The sequence below is a fragment of the Actinia tenebrosa genome, unplaced genomic scaffold (assembly GCF_029948245.1).
Source record: "Actinia tenebrosa isolate PJP-AT-01 unplaced genomic scaffold, QUT_ActTen_1.0 PGA_scaffold0__85_contigs__length_37466705, whole genome shotgun sequence".
Classification (NCBI taxonomy): Eukaryota; Metazoa; Cnidaria; class Anthozoa; order Actiniaria; family Actiniidae; genus Actinia; species Actinia tenebrosa.
Genome location: NW_028292569.1, coordinates 35677083 through 35690696, shown reverse-complemented (window position 1 = coordinate 35690696; position 13614 = coordinate 35677083). Strand labels below are relative to the sequence as shown.

Here is a 13614-nt window from a genome sequence, read left to right as displayed (position 1 = left end):
GCACTTTTCCTTGAATGTTTCACGGATATATGTTATGCACTCTATATTTAAAATAACTAATACTTTAAATAGTTATTTTGAAATACTAGTCAATACATTGCGGCAAGAACTCGAGTGAAGTGGATTCACGTCATGGGCGCAGAATTGTTTGCTGCACACCCCAAATTTCTCATGAAATACCTGATCCGGTTACCCCGCTACTTCAGCTTTTTTATTCTTATAGTGAGTGCATTACTGATTTCATTACTATTTACAATCCGTCCTATCATTGACTCTTAATCTCCCCCACCTTAGTTTTGCCGACAGAGAAGTATATGCTGGTGTGTGCAATCATGTAAATCCATGGGAGTTTATTATTTTTCGTGCATTCCCATCCGCTTCAGCCTCCAATGCTTCACGAAAAAAAAAAACTCATATGGCCAATTTAATTAGTTGTTTAAATAATTTACTCTTTTCGTTCTATATTACAAAAGAAATAAACAATATTGTTTGTCCCTAGTATGTTTTCATATTTCAGGTCACATATGCATTCATGATCGGATCCAGAAATTAGAAGGGGTGACTATGAGTTTTAATCATTAGGCATTTCAAGGGAACAATTGGGGTGCCTGTTACTAACGATATCCTGTAGCAATCCGGAGCATGGGGTGGGGGGGGGGGGTACTGTTTACTAACGACTATACTGAGAAATCTGATCAAATGGGGTGGGGGTGGGGATGGTGGTTGACTGTCAACCCCTTTTACCACCCCTGTCATCCACCCCGTAATTCTGTCCTACTAGGATCTAGGGCCCGTTTGCACGAATCCTGATAGCGCAATGCATCGTATTGACTAAGATTCTTTAATTGAGTGTAATTCAATAATCATATGAACGACTGGAATACTTAAGAGTTAGTTAATTACGTGTAATAACACTCCTTTACACACTGCTCTAGTAGGGATGAACATTTTTGGTCCATCTGTTCTAGAAGTGGCTCGATATATCAACTGAAATAGGAACCCCCTTTCTGATTGACAGCTTCTTTCTCGCCCTCTAACGATAGATGAAAACGTTGCATTTTCTTCTGGGTGATTAAGTTACTCGACCTGATGGCACGATGGAGCTTCTCCCCATTTGTCCAGTTACTTTTTGTAAGTTTATATGCGTTCTCTTTTTTTCTCTTGTCCTGGAACATTTCGGTCATGTTTCCTTTGTGGAGGATCTTTTCTCTTCAGGATAACTCTAGATCAGTTGCGGCTCTTTGGATTTTGTAGTAAGGCCATCGAGTTCTTGTTTCTTTCTGGTTGAGATTCGAGTCTATTCTTTGTTCTCCATTCTTTGCTTGAGCGCACTTTTCTTTTCTTTCGAGATAGTTGTCCCTCCAGAATTAATGGATTTAAAAATTTCACTACATGACTCGCTTTGATTTTCCTCCTCCTCTAGCCACGGATTTTTTAATTCGTCAACACTTCTTCTTTCGATCATTTTCATCCGAAATGGATCCAAAAATTGGCTACACGACTACTCGCTTTTGATCATCCCCCTCTAGCCAGGGATGTTTTGATTTGTCTACGCTTTCTTCTTCCGATTCATTTTCATCCCAAATGGACTTCTGCTTTCATCATTTACTCTCTGCCTGGCATCCCTGGCATGTTTTACTTCGTCTATGCTTCCTTCAAACATTGTTCACTGCACAGAGCTTCCAAAACTGCACTGCCATTAACATCGGTGAACAACGGTTTTTTCTGGAGCACTGAGTCTAAATCAGAGGAGATAATCTTCACATCAGCCATTTCTTTCTGCTTCAAACTAGTTACTGCCACTAACAAATGGCAAAGTATTCTTAGGTACTGAAGATGTTCTCTATTTATATATCGTCAAGTGATAACGTAAATAACAAAGAAAATAGTTTTCTTTAGGTCGGTCTTAGGTTGCTATAAAATATCTTACCTTCTTAGAAATATCTCAGCCAAATACATCATACTTTTATACAAAATAGTACAGAAATGCGTAGCCGTAGTATCTGAAACTATTTTGACTTCAAGTATACGAGAAATGTTCTTTACTCACCAGCAAATTTCAAAAGTACCAACAGAGTTACAAGATGAAGGTGGAAGCTCTGTTGCCGACTTTCGAAATTTGCTGGTGAGTAAAAGAATATTTCCTATGTCCCAGCAGAAGACTGAACATTATTCTCGTACTTTAATTTCACTCGTATTCGAACCACAAGATAGTTCAAATACAAACTTCAAGGAAAAAATACAAATACACTAAAATTCATCGAAAACTGATGAATTAATTAAAATAGTCCGAATTTATAACTGAAAATGTATTTGCGTACTTTCTATTTTCAACAAAAATATAATTCTTGGGCGCAAATTAAGCCGACTTAGCTAGGAAGGCAGCGCTACGTTGCTAAGGTCGTTTTCTGTTTCCTTAGCAACATGATCATTAGCGAGTCGTTTGAAGTACCGCCAGTTCTGTACAACACATTCCAGATTTCAACTTTGGTACTATTTTCAGGTTCTTTACGTACTTTTTAAATTTAATTTCAAGCTTATTTTTGGATATTCATAGTCTTCACTGCTTTTCAAAGCGAAAAAATAAATATTTGAAATAGCTTTCACATTGTCTTCAGAAAGTTCTTAATGAGCTCGGAGAGCTGTTTCTACGTCACTATTTACGAAGAAGTATTGCGTATGACAGGGCAGAAAAACGAGAAGCCCGCTACTTTCACGATTTTTAAAATTTACTGAGTCAGTAATGCTCCAATTTTTTTAGCGTTTCATTTGTGTCCACAGCTGCTCGAAACTTGTGACGTAATTTTGTAAGAGTAAAGGCTACTTATTAGTATTCACGAAAATGTCAGTTTTTCTGGCTGATCAAAATATCACCTCTCCCAAAGTATCGGCTTTATATTCAAATACGCCTTCAATAAATTTGGTCGTATTTTATATTTTGCTATTTGGCTCCAAAAGAACGTGTTTACAAAATATTGAACTTAAATACGTAAAGCTGTCCTTATGACGAAAGGCCAAAAACCGTTTTCTTCTGCCCTGTCATTGCGTATATAACGAAGCAAGTGCGCAACTTTAAATTCGTATTGCGTATGTTGAGATATTTTAGATCTTGAGGTGAAGGGAGTGAATAGGTCTACAGATGGAAGGATTCGCAAATAATTTAGGTCGGATTTCCAGTATGAATCAGAGTAAAATTTTAACGGATTGGCCCATCCTGCAAGAACCAAAACTAAAACTCGTTGGATTAGCCCCAAATCGCGTACAGGGACAAAGAACAGCAGCAAAATTGGTATGCTTACTACAAAAGTTACTATATTTTTACGATATATAATATTCCACATACGTTTAATACGGTACGTGTACATTGTTGGGCTTCCTGTGTGCCAAATTACCGAGAGGCTTGGCAATGAACAGAGTCACCAATCATCATGGTCAGCGCTAAGCCCCATGAGCACTTAATCCAAGATGGCGGCCGACACGACAAGTTTTACTTATCTTTTGGTTCCTGTTGGAATCCTAGTTCATATCGTCTACCTAGCCTCCATATTTGACATATATTCACATCACCCCTCGTACACGGCATGGAGCCATTCAAGAGTACTCTAGAACCACCAGCAAGAAGGCTGGTGCTGTTTGTAGCTGACGGCTTACGAGCTGACAAGTTTTACGAGATGAACGAGAAGGGCGCGACCCGATCTCCTTATCTTCGTCATGTCATCGAAACTAAAGGAAGCTGGGGGGTTTCACATACGAGAGTTCCTACTGAGTCACGGCCGGGTCATGTTGCTCTTATTGCTGGATTTTACGAAGATGTTAGCGCAGTTGCTAAAGGTGAAGTGATGCCCTAGCTGTGGCGTGTGTTATAATATATGTACTGTACTTTGAGCGTATATTGGTTCACTTATTAAAAATTTGTGGTAACATAACACTTTGACTTGCAAATTCTCTCAAAATGGTCAAAACTAAAGTACAGTACAATTCCATAAATTGAAGATGTGCTGCAACGTATTTAACAAAACGAGGAATATTTTAAAGATTTAATTTAAAAAGTAGATTTCTGTTGTGTACACATGGATGAGCAGGTTTAAGTTTAATTTGAGGGACTGTGCTCTCCCTCCCCTCAATCTGCACACAGGAGAGAAGAAGAAAACTATCCTCCCACTTAACATTTCTTTCACTATTGATACGACTGCCCTACTGTACCTTTCCTGATTAGGGAATAATATATATACATTTATATTAAAGTAAACATACACATCTTTAGTACACTGCCCCAAAAAATAGATACAAAATCAAAGAGAGGCCTTTATTTATACCAACAAGGGCGTGGGTGGGGTGGGGGGGGGGCAAAAGGGCCATGCCCCCCTCTCCCCCACCTTTGTGGGAACAATGACAGCTTTTTAGAATGAAACATAGTTCAAGCTCTTTTTTTCTCCTTTTTTGGTTTGGCATTTTGTGGACCCAAACAAAAATGGCAGATTTTTGAATTTTGGCCTCTCCCTTCGAAAAATTATGGCTACACCCCTGACTAAGTTCAGTATATTGTTCACTATAGGTTGGAAAGAAAATCCTGTAGAATTTGACTCTGCCTTCAATGAGAGTTGCTATACCTGGTCCTGGGGGAGTCCAGATATTCTGCCAATGTTTGCTAAGGGGGCAACAGGAGATCATGTGTTCACATCCACGTATCCTGCAGGAATGGAGGATTTTGCTGACAAAGATGCATCTAAACTAGATGCTTGGGTCTTTGATGAAGTAAAGAGTTTCTTTGATAAAGCTAAGGACGATGAAGTTCTTGCACAGAAACTATCTGAAGGAAAGATTATTTTCTTCCTCCATCTTTTAGGTAAATTATTGGCATACCATTACATTCATCCATATCTACATCCATCCATCCATTTATTCATTTTCACATTCATGCATTCATTCCTCCATTCACTACTCCATCCATCTATTTATCCACCCATGCATCCATGCATACATGCATCCACCCGTCCATCCATCCGTCCGTCCATCCTATCTCACTCCCTTGGGAATTTCAATCCTCTCTCTATAAATCCCTGTATATTTATGAGGCTACAGATTATTGTTTTTCTAATCTTTTTCAGGAATAGATACTAATGGTCATGCACACAGACCAACATCTGATGAATACCTGAATAACATAGCCTTTGTGGACCAGGGAATCAAGAAAATAGTAAACCTTTTTGAAGACTACTATGGCAATGATGGAAAGACTGCATATATAATGACATCAGACCATGGAATGACAAACTGGGGGTCACACGGAGCAGGCCACACCCATGAGACATTGACACCCCTTGTTGCTTGGGGTGCAGGGATTAGGGGACCAATCTCAAGTAAAGATAATGATGGTGGTGGCAAAGATAAGGAATCATTTCAATGGAAATTATCACATTTAACAAGATCAGATGTTAATCAGGCTGATATTGCACCACTAATGACCTCACTTATTGGTAGGTCAATTGTTTATAATGCTTCCAAATTTGAAAACTTTGATTTAATCAAGGTGGTATATATAGTAGTAGTGGACTTGCCTCTGGCCTCTGGGGAATCTGGTTTGATTTTGGGAGTTGTCATCACATGAGTAGATTTCTCCCTTGAATATGAGAGTTTTTCTCCTGGTTCTCTAACTTCCCTCCCTCCAGGAAGCCGAACACACTGAATTCAAGTTTGATCATTGAATTAGCAGTGCCTTGACTTTGATAAGCCTAGAGGTTGTTACAAGGCTCAATAAACTTTAAGTTTTCTTATATGAGTTATAAAGATTAATCTTACTCTTTATTTGCCATTCACAAAAAAATCTGGATTTAACGCATTTTTATATTTGTGATATTGAGTTATTAATTTGTATTTCTATTTTCTTCCTCAGGGGTTCCTTTTCCATTGAATTCTGTAGGTATTGTACCAGTGGAGTATTTCAACAACACAGCTCTGTTTACTGCAGAGAACCTTTTAACCAATGCAAGACAGATCCTTGCTCAGTACCAGGTCAAAGAGGAGTATAGAAGGAAAACCTCTTTAATTTTTAGACCTTATAAACCTCTTCCAGGTATGTATTCCACTTTTTCTTCCCTTCCATCTCTTTTTCTTGCATGTATATTCCCATTCAACCTATTTTTGCCCTTATTTTTCATCCTACTTTCCTCTTTTGCACTTCAATTTTTACTTGTCATTTCTATTTTTCACTTTTTTCTGATTCCCTTTTCATCACTTGTGATTCTACTATTTCATTTGCCTTGCTTTCATCTTATCTCTTCGCTCCTCCTATTTCATCCACTTTTCATCCCATTCATTTATGGAATTAAAAAAAGCAAGTATTCTCTCATCTTGATGTCTAGTGATGAGTAATGTTAATATCTCCTAGGTTCAAAGCAAGTTGGTATTGTACGAGACATAAAAGCACTCCTTCACTCAGAGGAGTATGAAAAGGCCTCAAAGCTCAGCAAGCAGTTGATTGACTTATCTCTAAAAGGATTGAATTATTACCAGAATTATGACCGCATATTCCTCAACACTGTTGTCACACTTGGTTTTCTTGGATGGATCATGTCCATCATACTTTGGATCTTTCTGACACACACATATGTCTTGCAAGAAACTGTCAAGTTCAATATCTCTCCAATCAAACCATTACTACAGGACAAAAATGTTAACACATTTTTCATTGGTCTGGGAGTCATTGCAGTGGTTATTTTAGTTTGCCAATCAGCTCCATTCATGTATTATATCTATTGTTTTCTCCCGATCATATTTTGGAACTATATTATCAAAAGACTTCATATCATAAAATCCATTCTTAACTACATCTCTAGAAATAAGCTGGGGAAAAAGCTGTCTTTTACTCTGATATTTGGTCTATTATCAGTCGAAATTTTAGTTCTAAGCTTTTTCCAAAGAGAAGTATTGTGTTTGGGACTACTTTGTTTTTCTCTTTGGATTTTCTCAACAAAATTATTATCACTGTGCCCTGCCACGGCACTTGCCTGGATGGTTACATCTGGATTGCTAGCTGTGTTTCCAATGTTGCCTGTGGTAGGCCGAGATGCAAACTACTCTCTTGTGACTTTAGCTGGTCTCTTTACAGTGATTGTTTTCCTTGGCATCTTGGTGCTCTGTTCAAGAATTTCAGAAGACTTCTGTCAAGAATTGCAAAAGAGTAGCAGTGTCTTGTTATATCAGTTTATCGCCATTGTTTTTGCTATTTATAATGTTAATACAGCATCTTCTAGCTTCAAACAGAAGAAAGGTTTACCCCTATTGAATCAAATTTCAAGCTGGACAATTTTGTTATCTTCATTTGTGGTCCCCTTGTTCAGCTCAAAGAATTTGGCCATTCGCATTACAAGTATAGTTCTGGGTTTAACATCATCTTACCTTCTCATGAGCACAGCATATGAAGGCTTATTCTTGTTAGCGTTATCTCTACTCATGTCAGCATGGTTGGTATGCGAGCATAAGCTTTCTGGAGGAACTTTGAAGAGCTTGTTGGAGATCAACATTGGGTCAGATCATAATGTCGAACAAAACCCAACATGGACTATCATCGATGGCACCAGACCTCTGACCCTGGAAGACTTGCGCTGCTCTTATTTCTTCATTTTTTTCATCATTACAGCCTTCTTTGGCACTGGTAACATAGCAAGCATCAACAGCTTTGACCCATCATCAGTATACTGCTTTCTTACAGTGTTTTCACCTTTCCTAATGGGCGCTTTACTCCTCTGCAAGGTCTTCATTCCATTTGTAATTGTAACATCTGCTTTTGATGCTGTTCACATCATCTTGCAAGTTCCTGTTCATAGTTTGTTTCTTGTTGTGCTAGTGTTGACAGATATCATGGGGCTGCACTTCTTTTACCTCGTCAAGGATTACGGCAGTTGGCTAGAGATAGGTACCAGTATTAGTCACTACGTCATAATGATGACTTTTATTATATTTTTGTTTCTTATTTTTGGCTTAACGAGGTTATTCACTGGTACTTTTATTAATTTAACCCAAAAGAAAAAGAAAAGCTAATAATCTTAGTAGTAATATTAACATGAAAAAGACTTGCTTTATCCAAGAAAGTCAACTTCACAAGGTTTGCACTAGAATACTTTAATCTTGGTCCAAGGGCCTGCATCACTGATCAAATAATAGTCTGAGGAAAGCAAGGATTGTGTAGTAGTAGTGTGCATTTGTTTCTCACCTCTAGAGTATTGGGCTACAATTACAGGACTAGGCATTACATGTGAATAGACAGGCCTGTTGCTAGGACCTGGAAAGGTTAGGTTTGTTTTTTCTACCAATTTTACTAAAATGGCACTAAACTTTATTTCATACTCCTACAAAAGTTAAGGGGTGTTTGTTTGAACCATCAAACAACCCCTAGCGATGGACCTGATAGAGTAGATGCTACTCACTCTTGCTTGATTCAAGGCATTTACTCTGGTTTCCTCTCTTCTGCAAAACCCAATGCATTAAATTCCAATTCAATTAGCTAATTGGGGGTGGAGGGGAAAAGTGGGTTGAGTTGGCATTACAGTGTATTGTGGGACTGTTTAAGGGGTCATATTTCCAAGATGGCATCTATTTTTGCCCCCTAAAAGTCCCACAATGCCAACTTAACCCAGTTTTTTTCTTTAACCTTGAAATGTAGAGTGCTCACACTTAATCTGTGAAACCATGAATTAATTCTGTGATCTATATTTATTTAGCACTAAAATATTTGAGTGCAATATCTATTGTCGTCATACTGTTTCTTTGGTGCTATCTGGTACAAATTATGCTGTACTCTCATAAATGTACTGTAGTGTTAAGCTACACATGGTGCAACATTGCGCGCAATGTTGCATGCAATTTGTTACGAGCCATGACACATTGCACAATCTGTTGCATGCAACATTGCTGAGTAGAAAACTATCCTACTTCAGCAACATTGTCTGCAATGTTGTGCGCAATGTTTCACCACATGTCATGCCTTTAGATGCACAAGAGGTAGATGTCAAATACTAGTAAATTTTTACAGAATATTTAAAACTCTCTTTATTATCAGCCAAGTTCCAGGTAATTTTTAATTATTTTTGCACAACTTAATATATTTTATATAAGTGTAAAATATTTGCACTTTCCACTTAGTAAGTCACATTCAGAATCAAAAAATTTAATTTATAATTTTTTGTTGTATTTACAAGAGAGTTGTTAACAATATTTTATGGTAAAGAGTAAAGGAATATTTAACAAGTTGTAAAAGTCTTTTTAGCTATCCATAATGATTGAATTTGGTGAAAGGTATAATGATAATTATAGGATTTAAAACACATATTAACTTTTGTTGGCATGAATAAGCTCTTTTTATTATAAACTTTATCACACAAAAAATAATTTTAGTTCCAAGTAGAAGTAGGAGCTTTGTCTTTTAGTTTTGACAAAATATCTTAGGTTTACAGTGAAAGAATAAAGAGAGAAAATTTTTATCTAAATTTTTGTCCTTAATTTTATTTTTTGAACACATTATTTTTGTTTGAGCTTTACATGTAACTATCTGAAAGTGACTCTTCTTTGTCTAGTGTTATTACTGCTGTCTTTTGTTTTATGTGTATTCATTATTATGTATCTTTCTTGTTGACGTTGAATTTCCATTTCTGACAGACACTGTTTGTGGTTTTGTTTTTGTTTGGCTAGTCTTTGTTTGAGGTCCTTGATTTGTGCATCTTTAGAGCTTAGAACATCATCTTGTTTACTACAAATCATCTCCATTTCTGAAGCAAAAATAAAATTTAATACATAAATATTTTTTTCACAAATACGTAGACCTAATTCGTCTTGGTTCAATGTTTTTCACTTTTCAGACCATGTGTCGTTTCCTAGAGAATTATATTCTTTGATTTGTATCTATAGTCCCCTTGCATGTGACATCGGAGCAGCTAAATTTTGAGCCCTCACCTACTTGGATACTATTACCTTGAACCCACAGCCTCCCCCACAATAGTTCAGTTCACAACCAGGCCAACCCTAGGGGGGGTACTCCCCTATATTCGCTATACGGGTACGTGCCGCCAAACAGGGTATGGTTTTCAGCGATTCTACTCTGGAACAGGGTATATAAAATCGCGGTCACTCTGGGACAGGGTATATGAAATCACACTCTCTCCTCTCTGGAACAGGGTATCTTTTCGCAATACCGGAACAGGGAATAGTTTTCAGTGATCTTGCTCTGGAACAGGATATGAATTTCAGTGATTTTACTCTGGAACAGGGTCAGGGTTCGGAAGGCTCAGTGGCACATCCCTACCCTAAACAGGCAAGAGTACCCCCCCACTCCCTGGGCAGGCCAACTGGGAGGCAGTTTAAACAATTAAAGTGTTTTACTATCAAGGTATTTATGATTTATTACAAACTAAGATTACTATCTATTATTTACTACAAACTTTACCTCCACATTTGTTCAGTAGTTCATTTTTTGCTTGGGATTCTTCATTAGCAATATGCTTTAAATTTCCAAACCTGCAAAGAAACATACTTATATTATTATGAAAATAATAAATAAACCCCTCCCTCCCTGCAGAACAATTGGTAACTCAAATTATCCCTCAAACGAGTCATTATAGGTTAGACACTTGGGGGGAGGTGGAGAATGGAAAATGACACTGTTCTTTCTGGCTCCCCTTACCTTTCCTCTTGGGCAAGCAATGTAGGCTAGAGCTAATTTTGTATGACTGTACAGATGTGCAGTGTCTTGACAAACAGGCCTTTTCTGAGTTTGAAAAACTGGATGCTTTGTGGTCTTGTTCAAACGACTCCAACGACTCCATACAAAGCATGGTGTAGCCTCACAGGCTACCCCATATATTCTCTGTTGGGATCCCTGTGTTGAATTTTATGGCAGAGAAGCCCAAGAAGCAAAAACAGCCAAGGAGATGCCTGTGAAGGAGGCTAGGCATGGTGAGGGAATGATGTTTGTACCCAAGCTATATACCAGAATGAACCATGTTTGCTATCTCAGAAAAGGTCCATGACAGCGTTATCACATGTGATTGATTGAACCAATCTTAGTTGAGTTTGGCATGATTCAGGTTACATGTATACAGGTGCCTGTATCATGAAGTTTTGTCTGTGAAACGTACACGTTTTCAGGGGCAACATATTCCTGAATTCACCAGCAATATAAAATGTGTGTGTGGTGATTATCAGTGATGTTGTCCCTGACTACATGCACATTTCACTGATCAGGGGTGCTAAAATACTGCATCATTACTCACGATTTTTCAAATGCCATCTTTTCTCTGTTTAACTGCTTAGTAAGGATATCAATTTCTCCAAGAGCAAACTCTAACTTTTCACTCACACTTGCCAGCTTTGCTTTAGTTTTAATGTGTTCAAGTTGTTCATTCTATAATTTAAAAAAAAATCGTAATCAAATCCTAATTATTAGCTAAAAGTCCTCTAGAGAGATATAAATGTTTTAGTGATAACAAACTGACCTCGAATTGTCTTACAACTTTTTCGTACTCTTCAAGTGGAACAACGTTTTCCTTTCGGGAATCATTCTGCAAGCATATACACAGAAATATCAGTGATACACTTAATAGGAATTATAATCGAAGATAACTTTGAAAAATAAACAAAATAAAATCTGACTATTCTCGAGTATCAAAGAACCTTGGAAAAATTTGAAATGAGGTTTCGAATCTGAGTAATTGTTTTCTCTAAAAACATTTCAAGTTAATCTGTCAAAAAAATCAAAAATATTTGTAAGATTGTCTCACCATAGCTATAGATTTAGCCAAGATGTTGTCCTGTATTCGTACAAGGTCCTGTAACTGTTTATTTACTATCATATAACTAGGAACCTTTTCGGCAGCCATTTTTGTTTCTTGTTTTGATTCTTGAATTGAAATCAACGCGGTCTTTTATCTTGCCTCAGACTTCCTCGTCCTTCGTACCACAGAACGCCCAATATTCAAAAATACCAATCCAAAAATTTAGAAAATTCGAAGAAAATCTCCCCTGCGTAAATTCTTATTTATCTTTACTGAGGCCTTCTCTCCAATTATTAGAAATGTCAACGATAACATAAAGAGTACACAGTTAATTACAGTTTCAATAAACTATACTGAATTTTCTCGGTAAAAACGGCAGGAACTTTTACTGTTATATTTGATTGCTTTATTATTGCTACGCTTTCGTGAAGTATGAATGAAAGCAAGGCAAATCTGATCAAAATGTCGTGTTTCTATGCATGAAGTTTGCGCACTTCATTCGCGGCGGATTTGCCAGCCCAGTTGCGCACATATTTCAAATCCTCGCAACTTTACAAATAACTGCCGAGAAAAACACGAGGAATGTGATTTTCGCGCCTCAAAGTTATATCCTCATTAAGAAATAAAACGTATCTATGGTTTCGACCAATCACAGGAAAGTCTTTCTAAAGATCTTAGATCCTATTGGATGAAAACAGGTGATTGACAGTTAATGTTACATGATCAACAGCTGAGTATATAAGCCAGGAGCACGTTGTTTCTGGTCAGATCGGCACACAGTCAGAGAAAACAGCTTATGGTAGGTTTCCTTTTTTAACTTTCATTGCTCACATTTATTGTATTTGCTAGAGATTTAAAATGCACAGAATTGTCTTAAAATCAAACTATTAGTGGCAGAAAGCTTTTAGTAGCTAGAGTTATCATTGACAAAACTTCTATTTTTATTTCAGAACACTTTTGGTCGAATTGGTTTGCAGACAGTCAGAGGCAACTGAGCATTTGGTAAGTGTCTTTTTTAGTTTTTGTCTTTTCTTCTTCTGTTCTTTATTAGATTTATAATATACATTGACAATGTACAAAAATATCCATGCAAAAAACAAACTTTTGACTGCAGATAGCTTTTAAAAGCCAACTTTCATTGACCAAAACTTTTATATTTTGTTTTAAATTTACCTTTAGTTTGAAGATGTGAAACTTTCATTCACCATATTCGCATGAAGTCGTGCAGATATTTGTACAAAGTAGCAATAAAATTAGCCTATTTTTGCTTCAAAAATAAGGAAAAAAGTATTTAGTGAATTATTATTCATTCCTAATACCTTTTTTTTATTTATCTCCAGGCTAACAGACAAGAATGGCCCAAACAAGCAAAGGAATGCTTTTAAGTATTGATTTTTTGTTTTCCTACACAACGAATCTCGAACAAGCTTCAAAATTTGTTTGTAAAATATTTTAAAATTTTTACCGAGAGACAATTTTGTTTTGTTTTGCGATTTTTTTTCCTGCTTGTTTGAGAGGTCTTGCGTCTATCGGGGAAAACCGTTCCTAAATCAAATATGGAACATATAATTTAAAGGGAAAAAATATCAGTTTTTGGTTTGCGACTTTAAAACCGTCTTTAAAATGTTCGCTTTCTTTCGGCATTTGCTAGTCAGAAACCAAAAGCTGCCATTTTAAATTTTGCCTAAGGTTAGGATTAGAATAAGAGGGCTCCAGAAATACCAAGTATGGAGCTCAGGGGAAAAGACGTTAGAAGCTACCAATAAAACTAGGTGGTGATTTTAGTGTTTTTGACTGGTCAATGGGCCAGGGTCAAATGGACCAATTAGGATAGATTTTTCACTGAAGA

The 13614-nt window shown here is 37.0% G+C and overlaps 2 protein-coding genes across 2 annotated transcripts; one reads left to right on the top strand and one right to left on the bottom strand.

The window, feature by feature from the left end:
* Positions 1 to 3577: 3577 nt before the first annotated feature.
* On the top strand, positions 3578 to 9219 carry LOC148914175 (GPI ethanolamine phosphate transferase 1-like). The gene is made up of 5 exons (XM_089025575.1): positions 3578 to 3831; positions 4556 to 4846; positions 5109 to 5477; positions 5894 to 6073; positions 6389 to 9219. Exons 1-5 carry the CDS (start codon positions 3582 to 3584, stop codon positions 8038 to 8040), a joined length of 2742 nt encoding a protein of 913 aa, XP_088881701.1. The 5' UTR covers positions 3578 to 3581; the 3' UTR covers positions 8041 to 9219.
* A 179-nt stretch (positions 9220 to 9398) lies between these two features.
* On the bottom strand, positions 9399 to 11879 carry LOC116297224 (spermatogenesis-associated protein 24). The gene is made up of 5 exons (XM_031705409.2): positions 11772 to 11879; positions 11487 to 11552; positions 11265 to 11395; positions 10439 to 10509; positions 9399 to 9764 (listed from the first exon to the last, which is right to left on the bottom strand). Exons 1-5 carry the CDS (start codon positions 11868 to 11870, stop codon positions 9544 to 9546), a joined length of 588 nt encoding a protein of 195 aa, XP_031561269.1. The 5' UTR covers positions 11871 to 11879; the 3' UTR covers positions 9399 to 9543.
* Positions 11880 to 13614: the final 1735 nt, after the last annotated feature.